The sequence below is a fragment of the Sus scrofa genome, chromosome 13 (genome assembly GCF_000003025.6).
Source record: "Sus scrofa isolate TJ Tabasco breed Duroc chromosome 13, Sscrofa11.1, whole genome shotgun sequence".
Classification (NCBI taxonomy): Eukaryota; Metazoa; Chordata; class Mammalia; order Artiodactyla; family Suidae; genus Sus; species Sus scrofa.
In genome coordinates, this window is record NC_010455.5 from 109,589,098 (window position 1) to 109,614,105 (window position 25,008).

The following is a 25,008-nucleotide window of genomic DNA, read 5'->3' on the forward strand; positions in this document are numbered from 1 at the left end:
CTAATGTTTGTAAATATATTTATTGACATAAAACTGTAGTGAATATATACTCCCAACTAAAACCAGTTTCTTTTCATGATGATTCTTTTCAATGTGTACCAAATTAGAAAGCAGTAAAAACACCAGCAGATGGCTCAGAGTGGTTGGCAATAAACCTTTTCTCCTCAGGTCACTAATATAAAATTATAATGAAAAATTATATATTTTTACACTTTACTCAGCACCTTTGCTTAGAATACTGTAAGCACAAGATATTGCTTAACATTGTTTTATTTGCTGCATATACAGCATGAGCTAGCAAGAAGAAGTAGGTTATGCATGTACACTGGTTTATACACTTTTGCAATTTTTGAGGATTATCAAGAAGGTTTGGTCTTGTCTTGTGTTTATAATCCTGTTAAATTCAATTTAAATACGATATATAGCATTTTATTTTGTACTTAGTATTATCCAAAGAAGTAATATTACATACAGACCTCTTAAAAATAACTTAGGCAAAAACAAATTTAAAAAATACGTTAAAAACTCTTAGAATCCACTTAGAAATACCAACTATGGGTTTAGTCTCCCCTAATTCTTATCATTCTCTTATTGTTGTGAGAGTGTTACTTAAAATAAGAAAATATTATCTTTGGAGTTCCCGTTGTGGCACAGTGGAAGTGAATCCTACTAGGAACCATGAGATTGTGGGTTTGATCCCTGGCCTTGCTCAGTGGGTTGCGGATCCGGCATTGCTGTGAGCTTTGGTGTAGGTTGAAGATGCGGCTGGGATCTGGTGTTGCTGTGGCTGTGGTGTAGGCCGGCAGCTGTAGCTCTGATTAGACCCCAGCCTGGGAACCTCCATATGCTGCAGGTGTGGCTCTAAAAAGCAAAAAAAGAAGATAATATTATCTTGAATTTATAAAACCTTTTTTTTATTCAGAAGAAAAATTTGAAACTATCTTGTATATGATAATCCTGTATGCTATCAATATCTTCATGAATACTAATTCTAGGTAAATACTTATTAAGAGGCCCCTTTGTACCAGCACTTTACATTTAATCTTCACAACAACTCTCTGAGGTAGGTAGGTATGTTATTGAGCCCCTTTTATAAGAGAGGCCTCCAAACTGAGGTTCATGGAAGGCAAAAACACTGATGGGGACACTTATACCCTGGTCTTCCTGAACTCCTCAATAGACTGTGAGTTCCTTGAGAAGGGGCGTTGTCTCATGGGTCTTAGCACACATTACAGAGCTGATCCTGTAGAGAAAAGTGAGGGGGAGGAAGTGAGAGAAGATTCTTGCTTTGGTGTCATGACAGTGAAGAACCCCAGGTATTGCAGGTAAGTGATCAGATCAGGAACTGTAATCATGCTTTGAGAAAGCTAAGAGAAAATCACATTTGTGAGGATGCTGGGGTATGAAAATACTTCCACAAAAATGATATCGTCCTATGAAAGTTAAGTATTCAAACTCACATCTAATTTCCTTGGGATTAAATATAATTAATTAGTGCTGATATTATTATGTGTTATGATGTGTACTGTTGAAAATCTAGGAGTTTTTATGTTAAGCTAGTTCCTTTGTTTTAGTATAAGGCTTTAACAGCCTCTTATTTCATTTTGATGTTTCTTTTCAATCCCCTTGTAGCTCTGCAAGGAAAAAATTATAGAAGGCAAACAATGTATGCTACTTACATTTTTCTGAGGGTGAAAAATTCAGGTTCTGAATTTCTGGTATTTGTGAGTCAGGATAATTAATTAGAATTAAAAAGGGGCCTTTGAGGTTCTTTATTTAAACCTTTACCACTTTATTCTAAATTAGATTAGGAATAGTGATTTGAATAAATCTCATCATCGCCTATAAAAATATTAAATTTCTTTATCAGTATAACTTTGGGCTCCTCAAGGCGTCAGTCAGCGTCCCGAGACACGGGAACCGCAATATGAGCCATTTTCCTGTTCTTGCCCTGTTCAGAGTCCCTGCATGTTCTTTTAAACAGAGATTACAGTTTATCAAAAAGTTATAGTGAACTAGTTAAGCCCACTTTGACATGTCCTGTAGTTCTAAGTGAAAACAGTATATCCAAAATTGGCACAGAGGAAACAAAAATCAATCAAAATGGAAATAAATAATTTCCTGTTGTTTGGAATATCAAATTACATAAAGGTAAACAAGTTTGGTCAAAAAAATGAAAGAAAAAAGGGGAGGACAGAAAAAGCAAACTAAAAACCTCCAAGTGTTTTTTTTCCCCTCATCTTAAAAAGTACTTTTTAAAAAGTGCCTTTCTTTTATGTACATTAAACCAAACATAAAAAGGATTGATTCAGTGCTCCATTTTGTGAGGAAAACAGCCTGGATATACTTTAGCTCCCCCGCTAAGACTTTGGTATCCATCAGAACTGTATTTCCATAGTTGCAAAATTGCATGTAAGTGAAAGTCTGTTTAATCATCTTTGTATTTCCCATTTGTCCACATAGGTAAAAGCACTTGTAACAGTGCCTGGCACATAGGTAGTGTGCAGTAAGTGTTAGCAATCACAATAGAACAGCTTCAGTAGCATCCGTCTACTGCTAAAGCAGAAAGGGCACATCAAAGAGGATGACCGTCTTGTGTTACTCAGTCTTTCCAGGAAAATTAAATAGGAATTTTGATCAAGTCTGAAATTGAACATTCATGAATTTTCAGGATCTCCCCCACCCCAAGATCCTCCAACCCTAGTTTTCCAACTTATTTTAAAACATAGTAATTCAGAAAGTATTTTTTAGCAAACAGAGCAATCTTTTACTTCCAATTTCCCAAGTTAGACTGGTCTATCTTATTTGGGGTCTGAGAAGATATACAAAATGTTTGACTTATCCTTGTTTGAGTGTATTTTATAACACAACTCAGAAAACCAGGCTGTGCTGAATTAAAAAACAAAGCAAAATATATAGCTCAAAGGATTGACCCAGCAAGGAATTAACATGGGTTTATCATAGATGTTAATATTAATTGATAACCCACACTAAATGACCAAGTAAAACCTTTTCGTGTTAGTTAATCTTATAAAACCATTTGGTCATCAAAATAACAAAAATGTTTTTTAACTCCAAGTACTGAAAGATTTGGCAAGCCTACCCAAAATAAAAGTTTTTCTTTATAAACATGCTAATATGCTTAATAAACCATTCCACATGAAAATACAGGAAAAAAATAAGATTTTAAGCACAACATAAATTCTAATCCACGAGAACAACTGAGAGGGAAAAATGGAAAAGTTATCAATTTTAACATGGTCCTAACTGTCATATCTTCTTTAGGAGTCAGACCTCCACTAGAGGTCTGTGGGGAAGAAAATTTCAGCTTAATCATATTTAAATATGTAAATATCAGTTGTGTTTTTGGGTTTCTAATCATGTGCTTAATAGCAATAGCATGATATACTGAAACTGCTTCAGTTTTAGGAAACCTTTGTTGTAAAGGACAGAGCTAAGAACATTAGAATGTATTTGCCATTTAGTGTAGCAAAATAAGCTAGACTTTTGGTTTACTTAATTACAGAGTCTTAACACCCAACATAGATTCCCTAAGTTAAAAAAAATACTTTTGTAATGTTCAATGACATTTCTGGTCAGAGCCCATAAATCTCTTTAAAAAATAAAACAGTACTTCAAAATGTAGATATAAAATTCTCAAAAAATTGTTATTTAAAAAACACTGCTTCCTTCCAGTTTCTGTTCAAAAAGCAGGTTATCTTTACACAGTCTCTGTAGCTCCAAGGAATTCCATTTCTACAGCAGCCTTTGGTGATTGGGCTGAGCCACTCTTCTTTTGGAATTCTGCTGCGATTTCCTCAAAGGACTTCCCTTTGGTTTCTGGAACTTTGAAAAATGTAAACAGAGTAAAGACCAGGACCACTCCAGCAAAGAGAAAAAACACATAAGGTCCACAGAAGTCCTGCATAGAGAATAAACAGAGTTCCAGTTAGCAGCTGTTCGACCCTATCTTATGTTCAGTAAATTTGCACAACATTAGGCTTCTTACCGCAATGTACTGGAAGCACAGAGCTATAATGAAATTGCAGGTCCAGTTGCTGAATGCAGCCATTGCTAAAGCAGCAGGGCGTGGTCCTTGACTGAAAAACTCGGCCACCATGAACCAGGGGATGGGGCCTGGCCCAATTTCAAAGAAACTGACAAAGAGGAATATGGCTGTCATACTCACATAACTCATCCAAGGCAATTTATCCTGAGAAAAAAAACATAAAACAAAAGTTTCACTGGGATCATTGGTTGCTTCTTCCTTTAGCTAAGTAGATTCTATGGCATTCAGAAGGTACATAGTTCTCTTCTGGATGTGTTTATGTTCAATTAAGTGAAAGTTATTCTAGTCATAGACAAGTTTATTCTAGTCTGAGTTATCCTTAAATCTTTTGAGCTTTAGGAAATCCTCTGGATTAGGATTTTCTATGACTCTTAGTCATTATTTTCCAGTGAAAGAGGCAAAGCAAGGATCCAGTGCCCTTTGCTTCTACTCATACCAAGGTTGCTAGACAGGATGCATGACCCCTGTGAAGTAGAGGGTGCTTGTGCTGGGCTGGAAAGGTCCAGGTACTTGCCCAAGGTCACACAGTAAGCCAAGTAGCACAGCCAGCATTAGAAGCTGGTTGGGGCTAATCCTAGAGCCTGTCCTCTACCATTATGCACACTTCCTCACTGGGTGACAAGCATGATTTACTCGATGCTGTTCAGTCCTTGGACCTCCCAAATGAATTCTCTTTTTCTTTACATTTCTCCCCTGTATTTATGTCTTTACTCCAGCTTTATTATGTGAGACAGCCTTCGATGTCTCTGACATACAAAGCACATTAACCTGGAGCACAGAAGTGCTATCATATGGTAACCAAAAATCTCAGTGCAGGCACTGAACTCACCAGTAGCACAAGTCCCACTGACATGAAGATGGCACAAACAAACATCCCACTCATTCCAATTAGAAACAGAGAGCGTCGCCCTGCCTTCTCTACAAGGAAAACCTAGGAAAGTTCAAAAACATATTGGTTTTGGTTTGTTTAGTTTTAGCCAGAGAGATCCTTTTAATTTACACAGCTGGGAAGAGGAAGTTCTGTTGTTTCATTTTACACATGTGGAACTGAGGAAGGGAGTGACTCTTGCCCAAGGTGACAGAGCTGGTCTCAATGAACAGAGGTGATTAATAAATAGTGGCTTCCTTCTCGTCACAATGACTTGAACAGGCCATTCTAGACAAAGAACCATAGCATTACCACCACCTAATTATGATCACTTTGGGTACAGTATTAAGAGGCCAGACATCTTGGATCTCCCCCAGTATATTTCCTGTGCACTTAAAATATGAAGGTTCTACATAAAAAAATGACGTTAATTTCTTTTCTGATGATTATCCTAAGTTATAATTACAAGGGTTCGAGCACTGCAGACCCCTGAAGCAGTACAACTGTTAATGTGTCAACTATTCTCATCCAAATTTCCTTCTGCAAATAAAGTCAAATTGTGGCCACTCAGGGGACAACACAGAATTCGGTCAAAATAATCAAGTCTGCATTTTTCTAGTGAGCCCAAATACCTAGTAGTGGTAATAAACTATCCACTTGAAAAGACAAGGCTTTAAAGCAAAAGGTTAAAAGTGCTTTCTTATCCTAATTCAGGAGACTTTATTGATTCCTTTGCATCTACGGACTTTTGCAATAATGGTTAAGATTTACAATTAGCCAGGACCAGAGTTTATTGAATAGACTCTTCCTTGATCCTTGGAATACTGCCAAGCTGGTGACTCACACACGCAAAAGCTACATGTCATAATTTCTTACTTCAGTGAGTAAATTGGCTAGGCTCATAAATCTATCAGTAAATCAATAGTAATCCAATACCCTTAGTATAGTGAGCTCTGGCTCTGAAACTATCTGAGAGGGAATTCCTATTGTGGCTCAGGAGGTTAAGAATCCAGTTAGTATCCATGAGGATGTGCAATCCCTGGCCTTGCTCAGTGGGTTAAAGTATCTAGCATTGCCAGGAGCTGTTTGAGCTGTGGCGTAGGTTGCAGATGCAGCTCAGATCCCGCATTGCTGTGGTTGTGGCTGTGACTCTGATTTGACCCCTAGCTTGGGAACTTCATATGCCATGGGTATAGCTTAAAAAAAAAAAAAAGGCCCCCCCCAAAATTTGTGAGAAACCTTTCTTTTCACCTATAGTAAAAGCCTGTTTCATCTCAGAGGCATTTCATATCAGAGTTTCAAATCTCTTCAGGATGATAAAAAAAGAGTCTACATTTAATTATTGAGAAAGTGGGAAAAACAAATCTCTCTCAAGTTCATAAAATTTCTATGTTGTACCTCTTTAATTACGACTTTTAGGTTTTTTTTGTTTGTTTTTGTTTTTGTTTTTTTGCTTTTTAGGACCACACCTTCGGCATATGACGGTTGCCAGGCTAGAGGGCGAATTAGAGTTGTAGCCGCTGGCCTACACCAGAGCCACAGCAACGCCAGATCTGAGCCTCATCTGTGATCTACACCACAGCTCATGGCAATGCCAGATCTTTAACCCACTGAATGAGGCCAGGGATCGAACCTGTGACCTCATGGATCCTAGTCGGGTTCGTTAACCACTGAGCCACGAAGGGAACTCCCAATTATGACTTTTAAAGATGACTTGATGACAGCATGTCAAGCTGCCAAGAAAACTGGAGCATTTCTTCAGGAAAAAGGGCTTTTACTGTGTCTGTTTCTTCATATCTGAACAATTGCTATGAAAAGAATTATAAATCTAAGACTATAGACCTTGAAAATTGATTCAGACTCCTTTCTTGGGGCAGATGAAGACTCAGGAAGGAGTGTGACACAGGGTAAGACTTGGTCAGGGACTGGAGATGTCTGCCTGAACTTAACTTTGGTCTTTGCCCTGGGCACTGTGCATCACTCAGATCCCGGATGACAACCTAGAGGGACTTTCTCCTCTAGACTCATGCTGCCCTGTAGTGTCCTTCATATTTCTTTCTCTTTTGTTTTCTCTCTCAAGATTACAGGCTCCCTTCTCCTGGCTCATTAGTGTAAAAGAAAATATGGAATGTGGAACATAATACAGAGTTGAGTTAGGAAAGTCTCTCCAAGTATCATTCGGGAAAACATAAAAAAAGATTGATTATAGTCCTTCTAAGTTGTTGAAACCTTAATATATTATCAGTGCATATTCTTATTTGTACATGTGTACATCTTTATTTGAAAGGATACATGGAATTTGGTAACATTGGGTTTTGTTTTGTTTTTTTTTTTTGGCAAGAGAAACTGGATCACTGAGAGGCTATCCTTTTTGTATCTATTTGAACTTTAAAACAATTTTTCAAAAATAAATATAATTAAATTTTTATGTTATCTGTAGTCCTGGAGAGTTAATTAGACAGCTGATTAGAGCTGATTTTTTTTTGTCACTCATTTGTACACAATTTTCACAGAATAAAAGGATGAGTTCTAAAGAGGTATATTCAAAATACACAAGACACTTTTCAGAACAATTCCTTCCATTCCATGGGATTGGTAGGAGGAAACACAAAGAAATTCTGCAGTAGTTTCCTCTTTAGGTATTCTTAGAGTTTAGGTTACCCTGACCTTGATAACCTGATCTTGGTAACTTTACATGGCAAATCCTGTTACAAATAAAATGTTTTAATCATAATCTCTATATGAGAAAAATATGTTGCAGTGGGATTTGCAAAAATATTATCACAGGAGACAAGAATGTGATTAGTCCCTCGGACTCCATCCCAGCACCAGGGCTTTGTTGATTTAGAATGCCTTTTGGTTTGAACAGGCATTCTCTCTAAATGCATATCTACAGAAACGCTGGTGTTCCCTTGTTATCTGTTCCTCCTCTTTCCAAGGTCCAGTTCTGTTTAATGTGCACTGGACAAACCTGCCTTTTGATCTAGGTAGCCAGGCTGTAATTTATTGACCACTCTCAGTAATAGTTAAAAGTCCATGTGCAGAGAATGAAAAACAAGTGACTAAAGTATATTGAGTATATGGCACTGTGGCCAAAACTTAAAAGCACAGTCTCTTTGAACATCCTGCATTCAAAGATAAAAGTAAACCCAATTATCCTCATTTTAAGTGAGTTACTTTAGTTGGGAAGTTTTGGGTTTTTTTTTTTTTTTTTTTTTTGGTTGGTTGATTTACTTTAATTCTTAGATGGCTAGGTTAAGAATTGCTAATGTCAAGATACTGAATCATTCCTTAGACAAGATATTTGGTCTTAGTACATGTGCTGCCAAAATAAGCACTTAGGTGTTTGGTCTTAAGAAGAGTACATGTCCTCCTCCCATGTCAGAAAAAAAAAAAAAATTCAAAAATATATAATAACATTTGACATTTGAAAAAAGTTACATTTCAAAAATGACAATAATATTTCAAGTTATACCACTTTTACTCAATCCTCTCCTAATATTACACAGTCATATGCATCACCAGAAGCCTTGTCCTGTGAGCTACCTGGAAGCTCTGCCAAATGGCCTAACATCATAGGAATTTACTGAATCGGTTTCATTTTGCTAGAGGTTTAGATATCTAATTGAGAGGACCATGTTTATTTAAAAATTTTTTTTTCTCTAAGACATCAGGATAAAAAAAGAATCTCAGCCATGGAAGGAGAGGAATCTAAGTGCAAGATCCAATATTGATAGAAACGCCCAGCTGTTTGCTAATCCCAAGGGGCTTAAGTACAGAGCAAAGGAGAAGGAACCCAGGTATTTACAAAAAATATTGAGTGTCTGTGTCCCTAAGTGAGTTATTAATTCACAATGAGTAACAAATGGCCTCCTCAGCATTTGTGACCTACCGACTCAGTTATGTCAAATCTCAATATACTGGTTGGTTATTCAACACTCTTCCTGTGACCCACTTTGTTCTATATAAATACCCAGTACTTGTGGACAATAAATCATTGGTTGCTTTTATATCACAAGGTTTTTTAACTCCCATTTCTGGACGGAGGAGCAAGCAGGATATTTATCTAGGGTATTTTACTTACAGAGAGAGCAGTGAAAATCGTGTTGATAGCGCCAACTCCAATGGTTGCGTAAACAGGTTGGCTGATTCCAGCTGTCTGAAAAATGCTGGTTGAGTAGTAAAAGATCTGCAAAATAATAATAGTTTATCCTTAATCAAGAAGCCTAGAACTGATGGCTTTAAGGCAAGAAATATTTTAAGTTGTTTATTGTTAGTTGTTTCAGTGGAACCAGGATCTTTAGAACTCTCAAAAGGTTTTTTCTCCATCGTCTTCTACCAGGGAAGAATAAACCACAATCTTCCTTTAGTGTGTAAAGCTTCCAATCACTTAAAAGTTCTCCTTATATTTATCTGAAAACTCTACATCTGCACTTTTATTTATTTATTTATTTATTTTCCTTTCTTTGGGCTGCACCCACAGCATATGGAAGTTCCCAGGCTAGGGGTCCAGTCAGAGCTACAGCTGCCAGCCTATGGCACAGCCATAGCAATGCCAGATCAGAGTCACATCTGCAACTTACACCATAGCTCATGGCAATGCTGGATCCTTAACCCAATGAGTGCTGGATCCTTAATCCACTGAATGAGGGGATCGAACCTGCATCCTCATGGATACTAGTCAGATTTGTTTCTGCTGAGCCACGACGGGAACTCTCTATTTTTTTTTTTCAATTTTAAAGCTTTTCATTAAAGTATAAAATACATGCAAAAAGGTACACATAGCATTTAAATGTATAATTTTCACAAACTAAAAATACTTGAATAACCAGCACTGTGACAAATCATTTCCTACCCTCCAGAAGCCCCCTTAATGTCACCTTTTTTCCAAAGGAAACTCTTTCAACTTTTAACATTGTAGATAAATTTTGACTAGTAGTATTGTACTCAATATAAATGGAACCGTGTAGTGTTAATTTTGTGTCTGGCATCAACATTACCTTTGTGAGAATCATCCATATTGCTGTATTTGTAGACTGTTCATTACCATTGCTATATAATATATTATTGTATTAATATAAAACAATTTAGTCACCTATCCTAAATTGAGATGGGTATTTGGATAGTTATCATTTAGATGATTATGAATAATGCTGCTATGAACATTCTAGTACAAGCCTTTTGGTAAAATATGTACACATTTGCACCTAGGGATAGAATTGCTGATCAGAGTGTATGCATGTTCTCGGCTTTGGTAGATACTGCCAAACGTTTTCCAAAGAAGTGATATCAGTTTGCACACTTACTAGTGTGTATAAGAGTTCTGGTTGTCATTGCATTTAATCCAAAATTTTCTACTAATCTCAGTGGAGATGGAGGAATCTGATTCACAACCTTCTTAATAGCCTTTATTATTTATTTATGTCCTTATGTTTATAATAGTTTTTTAGGTATTTTTTTGTTCCAGCATCCTCTGTCATTCCTTTGCTGTGCAATGAGTCCTGTTGCTGGTGCCTTTTCCGACAGACAGGGTCAGTGCAGGACTATTCAGACTCTGTTTGGTGAGGAGTGGCTTACTCACTGCACACTATCCCATTATTTTTAGGCTGCCCAACAGCCTCTCATTTAACATTTCCTGGATGCCTCTAAGTCAGGCACTGGGATGGAAGCTAAAGCAGAGAGGTTCAGAGGGATTAAGTGCTGTGCCGTTGGATATACAAGCAGAGCTGAGAGAGAGGATATAGATTTGGTCTCTGAGCCCCAAAGTTATAAGGAGTTAAGAGATAAAAATGAACATCAAGGACCCCTTAAAGGAGTACAGAGAAAGACCACAGCAGAGCAGCATTCAGCTTGTAGACTGAGGCTCAGGTCTCCTTTTGCTCAACTCATGAGCATTACTTCCTTTGCTTTCCCTAAGTTTCTGCCCATCTGTCAACTCCCAAAGTGTCCTTGTGAATATGGATTGGCTCAGTATAGACAACTAAACTGCATTTTTAATAGCAGATATAGGGGGCAGGTGATTTTCTTTATCTAGTTTATTAAGTAGAAACAACTACTGGAAAAAAAACTTAATTTTTTTTCTTCTAATAGCTAATTGTCAGTAAAACAGTTTCAGCCTGCATAATACTAGGATTTCAATTCAAAACCTAAAAAACTAAAAACAAAACAAAACAAAGCAAAGAACCTAAGAAACTAGCTAGTTTAATACTTGGTATGTTTTTCAATCATGTCTTTTCTATTACCCTCACCCACTATATCATATCAATTCATTCTATTGTTTATTTTGTGTGCTATCTCCACAAATAGAATGAAAGTTTCTTGGATGGCAGGAAACTTCTTGGCACTTGGCTATCTGGTATACTTTATTTAAACAGGTAGAGGGAACCATGGGCTCTTTTTGCCTAGGCTGTCCAAAATTCCAAATTTGATGTTCAACTCTAGAAACCTCTTGTAATTTAGTTTTTTAGGTATATTTATTCTTTTCTCCTTTTGTATTTATTATGACTTGTCTTTTAACCTTCATCTTAATAGACATATAGTACCATTGATTACGGATATTTTAAAAAATTGTAAGCTAATTTTAGAAAGCAGATAAGGCAAAACAAAGAAAATTAATGCTCAGTATTATTTCGATCCCTAGCCTGGGAACCTCCATATGCTGTGGGAGCAGCCCAAGAAATGGCAAAAAGACAAAAAAAAAGAAGAAAAGAAAAAGAAAAAAAAAAGTGTTACGGGGTGTTCTTAAACTTACCCCATTGATTCCAGAAAATTGCTGAGCCATATGCAGCATCAGTGCTACTAGAATAGGCTGTCGGTAGCTGGAATTGGTGAAGAGCTGAATTATGGAGACTTTCTTTTCACTTGATGCTTCTTCCCTTTCTTTTCGCATCTCGGTGATGTCTTTGGTGACATCATCACTTCCTCTGAGTTTTTTCAAGCCTGTCCCCCAAAATGATCAGGTTGACACAACTCAGGTCAAAACAAAAATAAATTTATTTTTATTATGTTAATGAAAGAGCTACAGTTCTGCATAGACCTTTCTATCACTTAATAGCATGGGCATTGGAAGTTCTTTCTTGTTAAATTAAATCCTGCTTTTTCATTTTTAAAAAAGCAGAACATTTGACTTCATCTCATGATGAAGAAAACTCTGATCCTCATTATCATGGAAGCAGAATGTGGCAAAGACTTCTTTTAGAAGTCTCTGTTTGAGTTTAACAGTTTGCATGTGGATTTTCTATTTGTGCTTGTGTGAGTGTTTATGGTTGCAAAATGGCATGCATTGGACATATTAAGTTATCCTCTTACATATTCTTCTTACACGTAATCACTGACTTCATTTGGAAAGCCCTGGTACCAATTTTATGAGTATCCACTCATATACACTGTTTCTCATTATTGATAGTTCCGAAACAAGAGGAAGAAAGTAAAACCACCCATAGACTTACTTTTCCTTGCTTTGGCTTCCTCATCCAGCTTGATGTAAAGGTATCTTGGGCTTTCTGGACAGAAGAAGAGCATCAGAGATTGGAGAACAGCTGGCACAGCAGATAGACCAAGCAGGATGTGCCATAGCTCATGATTGCCCAGGAGAAAGTCGAGGCCTATGATCTAAAAAGGCAGGGAGGGAACATATCAACTGCATAAGACTCTGAATCTGCCTTCTAAAACAATTTGTTGAGAAAGCACGTTGGCTGTTTAATAGTAAGCCCTGACAACTTTAATTCAAGGATGCACAAGATGGAAAGCTATTAAGAGAATGTCTCACCTTAACTGATCTAGAGATTCTTTGTTTTACAAAGAATTCACTTAGGTTTGTTTTCATTAACTTCTATGGGTCATTTCGGATGGGAATCAAAACTTTTAAGCACACATTTGCTAACTAACACAACAGGAAAAATCATGCATAACTTTGGATGTTTAAAATTTTTCTTCCCAGATTACCCAGAACTTAAGTAGACTAGAGTTACATAAATAGAACAATTACTCTGATGAGAACCAGTTATGTCTTCCAAGTAATTATCCTCTAGATAGTCATGGATTTGAGGTTCTGAGGACCCCCTCTGAGAACACAGGACAGAAGGAAAGCATAGAGTCAGCTGAACGAGAGATGCTATTATAATCATTTCCATATTAAATTTGAGCAGGTTAAGATGCTCACAACAAAGGAAACCCAGGCAGCCAAATATTTGAAAATTTTTATGCCTTGAAGTCTACACAGAATAATCTAATTCTAGAATAACTTCAGCAGTTCAAGACTTGGCATACCAGGTCACCTCCGGTGCCAACTCCAGCACAACTCTAAAGGGGAAAGTGAGGAGTGGAGTGGCAGTGTTTTAGCTTTGAACTAAAAAAGCCTGTGTCTCTATACTACCTCCACGACCACTTGTGGAACTGTTTTTGCCCTCTGTTTTGTTCTGCAATGAGAGTGGACAGTCAGGGAGGGAGAAGTTGAGCAAAGTAGAGGATGGGTGAAGTAAGAGATGAGAGTATTTACCTGACTAACAAGAATGCCTGTGACAATGGCCAGCTGATGAAGAGCACCAATAGCACCCCTGAACTTGGTTGGAGCAATCTCACCAATGTACATTGGAACCAAGCCTGAAATTAGCCCTGCACGAAACATGAACATAAATGTTAAAGTGTAGCCAGGACTATCTCAATAACAATAATCTTGTTCAAGTACAGTGACTATTCTGCTGAAAGTCCCTTCCTGAGATCATTGGAAGAACCCTTGTCACCAACCACAGACACAGTTTATGCAAAGAATGCTTCTTGGTGAGACTCCAAATGAAGTTGTAGTCAGATATGCAAATAAAAAGAAATGATTAGTCATGCATTTGGCAATTATTCATAGCATTGTCTTATTTAATTAAAAAATCCATGTCAATATTGAGTTTATATCTTAATGCCTTAAGTTATCATCGGAAGACTGAAGAATGCTTTAACAATATTCTTAAAAGTGCAAAAATATTCTTACTCTAAATTCATAGGATTAAAGGAAATTAAAACATATCTATGTCTACCTCTTTCCTTGATAAAGATGAGAAATTACTTACCCAAGAGCACAGTGCAATAGAGTGTTAGCAGAACTATAAGCCCTGTCTGAGTTTCCACAATGTAGAGGTGCTCAAGATCACTACAGGGACACGTAGTGAGATGATAAAGGGCTGAGGGACTCTGGGGCTCTTCTTTCAATTACTCCAGCCTGAGTAGCTCAGCTTCTTCTTTACTGTCTCCAAATAGAATGGCTTCAGAAAAGATTTTATTTGAATAAAGACTTCTGGTGCGTAAAGGAATGCAAAAATTTGAAAAGCACTAGACTATTCTGCCTTCTATAGTTTTTCCTAAATTCAGATGTAATTCATCATTACGGAAATGGTGGGGTATCTAGTTATTCATTTGCCGAGTGCATAAAAAGGTCAGAGACTATTAATGAGCCAGGCTGAGTGCAATGCTGGGCATTTTCTTAAGAATTTAAGAATAAGATTTGTTAGAGCCTTCCTTTTGGAAGGACTGCCTGCCTATTAAATGGAAATGGATGGCGTTTATGTAAAAGATACTTTGGGGAATTGTTTCAGTATTTTTCTAAATGCTTCCAAGTGTTCTCAGTGTCTCACATAAAAATTTTCATGGTTGATACAGCATCTGGATTTCTGCTGACTTTTACATGTAACTCTAATGTGTGGTCTGTTGATTTTAAAGAAGAAGAAAAAAACATTTGTTTGGCTCTATTCTAGACTGTACTGTTTTTGTGTAATTCCTAACATTATACCTCAAGAACAGAAAATGCAGATAAGCTCCCAGGTCTGAAGTCACACAAACCTGAAGTCAAATTATATTCCTATAATTTTTAGCAATTTTAATGCTCATAATAGGATTAGATATAATTTTAAAAGGTAGTTGGAGAAGACAAGTTACTTGACTATACTAGTAATAGGTTGTTTTGCATATGTTTATAGCATTTGTATGTTTATAATAATTCTATATTATATTTCTATTTTAATATATTTATATGTTATATATAATTATATACATATATAATTAATATATTTATAGCATTTATTTTCAACTTTATCAAAAATATTTTGTATTTTTTTCTTACTGTATTTTAAAAAAATGGAGACACATGGAATTATAGTCTTTCTTCTTTGAAGGTAAAAGTGTTATAAATACTATATAGACCATCTTGTGCCCTCAACCCCTTCTCTTTTACCCCAATGGATATTAGTGGCAGCTGTAATTTGGGACAGTGGGTGTCACTGGCATTGAGAAACAAAAGATTTGGCCATTTCAGAGAATGTATGATTCTCCCTTTCTTTAGGTCTCTGCTGATAAGTTTCTTCAGGAAGTTTGAAAAGCTGTTCCAAGAAATAGTGATTCAGCTATTTAGATGTGACGTTCTTGGGAGGAATATCTTTCCTCCATTCTGAACTCTGCTACCAGCTGCTTTTGCCTTATTCTCTCTCCCTTTGGCCACTGCCTCTTTAGCACTTCAACCAGTCGCATGAGGAAGCAGATGGGGCTAGGGAAAGTGGTCTGAGAGATGGGCTGGGATGTCAAGGTCTTCCTAGATAGGAAAGACTGAGACATCAGTGGCCAGGTTGGCCATGAGGATGGAGGTAGGGGTTCTGAGAGTAGCAGTCTTCCACTGTCTACTGAACAACAGGAGTAATAGTAACAGCTAGTATATTCAGCATGTTACTGTAGTAAAATCCTATGCCAAACACATTACCCATGTTCTCACGAGCACTTCAAGAGGTAGATATTGTTATCCTTCTCATACAATTAATAAGGAAATTGAGAGTTAAATAATTTGTCAGAGATCATACAACTAGATATGATGGCATTTCTATGGATAAAGACATAGCTTTGCAACTCCCACTTAATGGTCCCAAATCTCCCTGACTTAGTACTGCACCTTTATGCTATTGCCTTTTCCTTTTGTGATGTCATCTAAGGCTCAAAAAATTCACTTTAGAATAATTTTCAAATGTGTGCATGTGTGAGTGTATGTACATGTGTGTGTGCACAACTTACCACAGTAGAGTCCTGATATGCCTCTTCCTGAAATTATTAGAATATGAGATGGTCCCAATTTCGAAAACCACATCAAGAGAGCTCCAACTAATGAGAGAATGTTTGCTACCAACATGGCTTTTATTCTGAAAATTTGAAAAGCAAAGATTATAAGTTCAACATCAAAACGTGAAAAAATTATTTGGTTTAGAGCATGCTGAGATTTTTACCTAAAAGTGATTATTTTAATTTTGCTGATAGAGCTATTTGGGGTCTCTTAAACCATTATTGCTGTTTTGATTTGTCTGTGAGTTAAAGCATTAACAATAAGCAATGTTTATAATGAGAGAATTTGGGTTGCACGTACCTAATCTCCACATTTTGTTAAGAGATGATTCAATTGTGATAGTGATTGGTTTGCTTTAAGATAACACTTCTGACACTTTTCAAATAGTTAACAATTAAAGTTTTCTATAAGATGATTGTTTTAAAGCATAATTGCCTGATGATAGCTAAACTTAATTCTGTTATTTATAGCCCATGACACCTTTTTTTTATAATTTTTTTATTTTATTTTCCCATTGTACAGCAAGGGGGTCAGGTTATCCTTACATGTATACATTACAATTACATTTTTCCCCCCACCCTTTCTTCTGTTGCAACATGAGTATCTAGACAAAGTTCTCAATGCTACTCAGTAGGATCTCCTTGTAAATCTATTCTAAGTTGTGTCTGATAAGCCCAAGCTCCTGATCCCTCCCACTCCCTCCCCCTCCCTCCCCCTTCCATCAGGCAGCCACAAGTCTCTTCTCAAAGTCCATGATTTTCTTTTCTGTGGAGATGTTCATTTGTGCTGGATATTAGATTCCAGTTATAAGTGATATCATATGGTATTTGTCTTTGTCTTTCTGGCTCATTTCACTCAGTATGAGATTCTCTAGTTCCATCCATGTTGCCGCAAATGGCATTAGATCATTCGTTTTTATGGCTGAGTAGTATTCCATTGTGTATATATACCACTTCTTCCTAATCCAATCATCTGTCGATGGACATTTGGGTTGTTTCCATGTCCTGGCTATTGTGAATAGGGCTGCAATGAACATGTGGGTGCATGTGTCTCTTTTAAGTAGAGTTTTGTCTGGATAGATGCCCAAGAGTGGGATAGTGGGGTCATATGGAAGTTCTATGTATAGATGTCTAAGGTATCTCCAAACTGTTCTCCATAGTGGCTGTACCAGTTTACATTCCCACCAGCAGTGCAGGAGGGTTCCCTTTTCTCCACAGCCCCTCCAGCACTTGTTATTTGTGGATTTATTAATGATGGCCATTCTGACTGGTGTGAGGTGGTATCTTATGGTAGTTTTGATTTGCATTTCTCTTATAATCAATGATGTTGAGCATTTTTTCATGTGTTTGCTGGCCATCTGTATATCTTCCTTGTAGAAATGTCTACAGGTCTTTTGCCCATTTTTCCATTGCTTGATTGGCTTTTTTGCTGTTGGGTTGTACAAGTTGTTTATATATTCTAGAGATTAAGCCCTTGTCGGTTGCATCATTTGAAACTATTTTCTCCCATTCTGTAAGTTGTCTTTTTGTTTTCTTTTTGATTTCCTTTGCTGTGCAAAAGCTTTTCAGTTTGATTAGGTCCCATGGGTTTATTTTTGCTCTAATTAAAAATATGGAACGCCTCACGAATTTGCATGTCATCCTTGCGCAGGGGCCATGCTAATCTTCTCTGTATCGGTCCAATTTTAGTATATGTGCTGCCGAAGCGAGCACTGTTATGTTCTATTTTAATGTTTCAAACTGTAATAGGTGAGCTTTTTCTAAGCAAGTATCTTAGACACCAAACAGATTTTTTTTTCTAGAAAATAAAACCTTATAATCTCATACTGCAGTGTTTGCCCAATAAACCATGTGATAGGCTGGATAATACCCTACACAAATCCATATCTTAATCCACAGACTCTAGGAATATGTTACTTTATATGGCAAAGGAATTTTGCAGATATGATTAAATTAAGGATTTTGAGAGAAGAGATTATTCAGTTGGGCTCAACAATGTAATTGCAACTATCCTTAGACTAGGAAGGCAGAAGAGGAGGTAATGTGATGAAAGAAGTGAAGCTTGATTGATGTGATTTGAAGATGGAGGAGAGGGCCAAGGAATAGAGATGACAGCAGAGGCTGGGAAGGGCAATGGGACAGACTCTCCTCTCAGAGCCTCCAGAAGGAAGGAGCCCTGCTGATGCCTTGACTTCAGTCAAATGAAACTGAACCTGTAAGAAAACGAATGTGTGTTGTTTTAAGCTACTAAGTGCATGGTAATGCATTAGAGTAGTAGCAAGAAACTAGTATATGGACGATATCAACTACTCAAAGGCAGGTAAAATAAAGCGATTTACGGCTGGCCAGCTTCAGAGCTGCAGAGTAGAAAACGAGATAGGGGTGTTTCTCTGTGAAGTGCTTTTTTTCTACAGACTGGATGGCAGGCTGTCCTTGGGAAATTTCTACTAGCTAACTAATAGTGTATTCCATTGAGGGAAAAAGATAAAAAAAAGTTGTAGAAGAGATAGCCTGGGAGTGTTTTTGATGCCAGATTGCTCTAAAGTCCCTCTTTCTTACCACTGGTGGATGCTGGAGCACTTTATACAACTTAAAGGATTTAACTTCAGCTCAGACGTGAGAAACAGCCAAGAATAAATAATCTAAAAATACATGAAATGGTTGAATCAGGAAGAAAGAAATGTCTTTCTAAGTATATTCCTTTAAATCTTGCTCTAAATACTTGTTAGCCTATGCTTCATCATCATCATCATCATCATCATCATCGATATTTGCTGCCTGCTCCCTATATGCCAGGCAGTGTGCTAAACTTTTTATATTTGTTTTCATTTAATCTTCATAATAATCCATGAGGGAGGTACTTTTCCCCCACAATGCAGATGTCTTAGAGAACCAAGGTAACTTGCTTATTTTCACATAGCTATTAAGTGACAGAGCTGGGATGATCTGTGTGAAACCAAACATAAAATGCCTCATTTAGGTGAGTTCCACTTCTGATACAAAAGAAAGAACACATTCAAAGGCAAGCCATGTACACGTTCCTTCACTCACCGTAGTGTGGGCTGCACAGACCATGGTCTCCCCTGCTTTACCCTGGTACTTAAATTTTAGGTAAAAATTGACCTAGAAAACCCAAATGTATAAAATAGTGGTCACAGATTTCTATTCACTATTATGAAATTACAAGGAAAGACTTTTTTAAAAAGCAGCAGTGGAAAAGTACATTTTTATTTATTTGCTTTAAACTGGTAAAGCAATGACCCTAACAGTAAGGACGATCATGTCATTTCTCAGTGAATCTCCCTAGAAAAAATAGTTTTATGGGAGAGACTAATCTATTTTTTTTCTTAATTTTGAAGTTAAAGTTATTAATTTTAGGTCTGTTTTTCAAGGAGGATCATTTTTGCACCGCAAGCTGGTAGAAGCCTCACTTTTAGTTCACCATAAATTATTTCATAAATGGTCATTTGACATTATTTTGGGATATGACCATTATTAATGCTAAATCCTAAGACTTGAGAGGACCTGCATCCTGGTTCCATCACTAGGACACTAAGTAAATATTTTAGAATAAGTCAGTGGGTTGTTAGAATCTCATTTCTAAATAAGGTACAAGGGCTTAAATTTTTTCTTCAGGGATGAGAAGAATAAAACATCAATAGCTGTGAAAAGAATTGGTATGAACATATTTTAACATTTAATAATTTTGCGTATTTTTAAATTATTTCTATTTCTATTAATTATGTCTATTTATTTGACATAATTAATTTAGAAATTTTTCCAGTTAACACTTAAACCAACTTGGTGCAAATTAAAATGATCTTTGAATTTTTTAAATAATTAAAACCAGTTTATGACTACTATAATTTATGGATACTGATTTAAAGTTCAGTTAAACACCAGCGAGTTGATGAAAATTTGAAGAACTAACTGATCTCTCTTTTTTTTTTTTTTAGGGCCACTCGTGTGGCATACGTAAGTTCCCAGGCTAGGGGTCAAATTGGAGCTACAACTGCTGGCCTATACCACAGCCACAGCAATACCAGATCTGAACGCATCTTTGACCTACACCACAGCTCATGGCATTGCCGGATCCTTAACCCACTGAGCGAGGCCAGGAATTGAACCTGCGTGCTCATGGATTATAGTCAGTTTCATTACCACTGAGCCAAAACAGGAACTCCAAGAACTGATCATTTTCCTTTAGAGTAGAGGAACGTCCCCTTCAAATAAGAACAAGAATAAAACCTGGGTTACCATGCTACTCTTACTTAAAGAGAAATTCTTACAATCTTATACAAAAGCTCTGGTACAAGAGAGAGAAGTTACCAGAATTTAACAACCAGAGATATAATATTATAATTTAAAGTAGGAATTTTAAAAACTAAGTGAATTGTAATCCAGAATTACTAAGATAGTTGCCTATATCATTTAGATCTTTAAAGGTTTTTGCATTTTCTCAATTTCCACAGTTGCATTTTTTACTAATCAGAAAAAAGTGATTAATAAATAAAAGATGAAGTCCACAAGCAGAAAATAAATCTAAAGAAATAGACTTGATTTTCTGTTTTACTTCCTCTCTTTTGGGGTTGGGGGAAATCCCAGGAGCTTTAGTATGTCACCTGATTAAACTAAATGAACTTTGAAAGTAAAGGGGTTCCACGGATGTTTTTAATCCAAAACACCTAATAGAAACCAGGGTGGAGAAATGGAAACACCACTGGCTTCATCTCTGCTTGGGGCTTTGAGAGAGCAGTAGCCGCAGCTAGAAACTCCATGCCAAGTATATTGTGTAATTGGGAGTTGGGGATATTGACTTGACTGATCCAAATGCCAAATTTTAATCTGAAAATGAACAACTGGATGTCTGAGAAATGGAGTGATTTGGTGAAGACAACAATAGACTCCCAGGTTGAAAATTCTACTCTTGACTCTTCTGTTGAGGTCTTGAGTTAATGATTTGTGCCCTGTTTCTTAATATATTTTATAAGCTACAAACAAAGAGAATCAAAGTCATTATCTAGAAATACACACCAAACTCACTTTTGCTGTAAATGCCTCCACAGCTAAGCATACTGCTCCAACAGCTATCTCCATTATTTGGTCCAACACCAACCAAACTCATGGGTCATGAATTGAAAAAAATAACTCTAAAACTGTTTCATAAAAGGAAAGATTAATTCTTTCAAAACAAATTGTTAGAAATTCAAAACATTGACATTTCTGTGTTTGTGCTTATTTATTAAATTTTCATACCTTCCAAGCCGATCTCCAAGCATCCCACCAAAGAATGATGCAATCATTCCACCAATTGCAAAGATGGACACAGACAGAGACCAGAGCATGATGATGAGGCTAGCAGATGCCGTAGTCTCTTCCTCAGCCCAAGAGGTTGGTGTTGGATCCCCTGGGTATGGTCCTGTGGGCAGCTCCTCTGTACTGTTGATAGCATAGCTGTTGATAGCTTTTCGGTCATCCAGCGGAACACCCAAAACGTGTCTATAATGGGTTATTATTACCTAAGGAGATAAAATAAAGAAAAATAGCTCCAATATTTCAAATATTCTGTATATTTTCTGCTTGTTTTTCCTTTAAAATGTTTGTTAGGTATTTAAACAGGATTATCTCAATTATTTGTGTTATGTGCACACTAACATATATATATTATTTACTGCTGACCATATCCTATAAAACAGAGGTCACAAATTCCAGTGCCAAAAGGAACTAGGCAGGACAAACAAGTAAAGGAGGCAAGACGAACCTTGATGCCTTGATGCCTAGACTGAAACACTCTCTGTACTTATTGAGCATATCATAGCGAGTGGACAGATTTATCTGTCCCATCTGAAGGAGGGAGCTGCAGTGTGAGACTCATGTTATGACCTTTAATTTTTAAAGGGGAAATAGAAATCTGGGTTTTATGTTAAATTCTTCAAGTTTTAAAGGTTGGTGACTATTCAAATTGAAAATGTCCTGCAGGCTGAAAAGATACATGTTCTCGCCACCATTACCCTGCATAACAGGATTTAAATTGACTTGCATAAATGCTTTAATAGAAACACAAACATGAATATAAGAAAAAAAATTGGGAAAGACAAGGGCAAAAATAAAGTTACTACACAAAATTCAAATACCAAGTGCTGTATCCCTGCTTTAAGTGAGCTATACATTTATTAATAAGTTTCCTCGCAGCCAGTGAAAAGAGAAGAAAACAATCATGTATATTAGTGAATTCTGAAGATCAAAAACCACTCTCTAGTCCCTGAGAAGGTATTGAGACCTGAAAGAATTTTCTCCTAGGGTCCTCATAGAATTCACTATGTAATAGAATGAACAGTGTTTAAAACTAAATTTCACAGTCATATTTTATAATCTGTTCCAGTAGAGGCAAAGGTCATGCAAAAGTATAATCGAGTAAAGGCACATCCTTCAGGCTCTTTTCCTTCCGTGTCATTCTTCTAGATGATTTGGTCACAATTCAGCCACATTGAGCTGAGAGGACCTCTAACAAGGACCTGAAATGCAGCTGCCCTACGTTGCCAGTCACGGGCAATGTCCTATGTGGGCAAGTCAGCTGAGTGAGGGAGAGAACCGACATCCTCTTACAATAAAAGCGGTCTGATCAAGACATTTGCCTCATTGGAAGGCCACTCTATAAAGATAATGTACAGAGAAGAAAGGCTGAAAGGAACTAACCAAAATGTTCTCAGCAGTTTGCTCTATCTACATGGTGAAATAATTATGGATTTTTTTCTAAAACTCTGCAATAGGCATGCATAGTCATCATAACATTAAAAAGTGTCATTTAAAAATATCCTAAAATAGGGAGTTCCTGTTGTGGCTCAGCAGTAATGAACCTGACTAGTATCCATGAGGATGTGGTTTTGATCCCTGGCCTCGCTCAGTGGGTTAAGGATCCAGTGTTGCCATGAGCTGTGATGTAGGTCAAAGAGGTGGCTCAGATCTGGCGTGGCTGTGGCTGTGGTTGTGGCCAGCGGCTACAACTCCGACTTGACCCCTGGCCTGGGAACTTCCATATGCTGCAGGTATGGCCCTAAACAGCCAAAAACTAAATCAAAAACAAAACAAAAAACTAAAATAATTCCAAATGTTAATCTGCTAATAAAAACAAATGGGCCCAAATGACTCTTAAACAGTGTTTAAGCAGCTCTTTAAATACAGAAGCAAGGGGCTATAGAGAGGGCACTAAGCCAGTGGAGGATCTCTGTTTTCAGGTCTGACCCTAGGACTTGTACTGGAGGAGGGGAAACCTTAGGTTAATTTCCCCTATAAGGCTGAAGAGGATAGTTTAAAGAAGGATTTGAAACTATCTCCCACAAGAAGAAAAGAGGTTCCACCAATTCCAAATTGTGATGCTATTGAGCCAAATTTCAGGAATCTTGCTAAATTGGCACCTGTTTTCATCACCCCCAGAAAAAAGATATGACCCCTAGGGTTATTCCCTAAATCTCTCAGCCTTGACAAGTCTCACCGTATTCATAATGTTATGTGTTGCCTAAACAGAGCACATCTTTTGGCCCAAGGGCAACCCTTTTCAGCTGAACTGCTGCAAGTACACATTGCACACCTTCATACCCTAAAGTATCTTGCATTTTCCTTGGAGTTTAATGTTGGAAGAGAAGCAGATAAAATATGATGGATTCATAGAAGGCATCCACCAAATGCTTGTACCATCACCTTATGCCACTTTTTTCCCCAGCTTTTCTCTCTGTCTCTCTCTCTTTTTCATTCACTAACCACTTTATTGTTTACATCAATCATTGTGCTTGGAACTGATGATAGGAAGAGGAACAAAACATCAATCCCACCCTAAATGACCTGACAGTCTGAGGTAGAGCAGAAGGAATGAAGTCCTGGTTTCCCCACTTACAGGCTGTGGGATCTGAGAAAAATGACATCCTTTTCCTATCTATTTACTGGAGATCAGAGTAGAGATGCACAAAGTAAATAGGGAAAATGGTAGAAATTGTTTGATATTTTAAAAATACCCATCCATTTGGAGAAAAGCCAAACTTTGTTGGACTTCTTGACTATTATTTAAGAGTTTTCTATTATTTTACTGTAGATCAACAACAGAATACAGGAGTAGGGGGAAGGACTAGAATTTTTTTTAGGGTTAGCATTCCTAAAGGGTTTTTTTTTTGTTTGTTTGCCTTTTTTTTTTTTTCTTGTGATGACAACTCTAAAGATTTACTCTCTTAACAACCTTTATATACAACATATGTTAATTATATTTGTCATGTTGTGTATTATATCCCCGGTACTGATTTCTCCTACAGCTGGAATTTTGTACCTTTTGACTACCTTCATCCAATTCTGTCTCCAGCCCACCCCCACTCCTCCCTCCACTCCCCACCAGGACTCCTAAATGTTTTGATCTGGCCAAGTAATGGACATAAGATGGTGTTTGACAGAGTAAAACTGGGGAGAGCATATATTAAAGTGCCTGACACACAGTGAGTTAGTGCTCAGTATATGCTTATACATTGAAAAAACCCTATCCTTCTTTGTTTCCTCTTATTCCCTGGCATTTCCATCCATGTATGGCTGGGAGCTCTGAATGTATGCTGCAATAAGCTGTTAAGCTTTAAAAAAATCCTCAGGCACATGGTATTCTGGCTGGAGTTTTCTGTGAGCTCAGCGAACAGCAGGATTAGAGATCAAGAATTATTTACTACCCCTTCTTTTTCTGTGAGGGTTATTAAGTGAGGAGTCAAGGCCAAGTTATCAACTTTGGAACCATGCACGTGGTACCCGAGAGAAGACCGGGATTACTCACGTGGGCACACTTTATCTCTCTGGATGAGGAGCAGATAGCTTTCTCTCATTGATAGAAATTGCCAAAACAAGAACTTGTACATGTTTCACTTGCCTGTTGAGGTGCATTGATCACACCAATGTCGTATCCAAACTGGAAGGAACCCAGCACGGCAGTGAGGACAGCAAAAACCAAAGTTCCAGTGAT

At 37.2% G+C, this 25,008-nt stretch overlaps 1 protein-coding gene across 1 annotated transcript; it reads right to left on the minus strand.

The window, feature by feature from the left end:
• Positions 3,498-25,008, minus strand: SLC2A2 (solute carrier family 2 member 2; the record flags this gene model as incomplete). Its single annotated transcript, NM_001097417.1, is given in 10 exon segments — positions 3,498-3,922; positions 4,010-4,213; positions 4,899-5,000; positions 9,022-9,126; positions 11,689-11,876; positions 12,386-12,548; positions 13,435-13,550; positions 15,978-16,102; positions 21,279-21,541; positions 24,916-25,008. Coding segments are annotated over 10 exon segments (1,560 nt in total), but the record flags the coding sequence as incomplete, so codon positions are not given.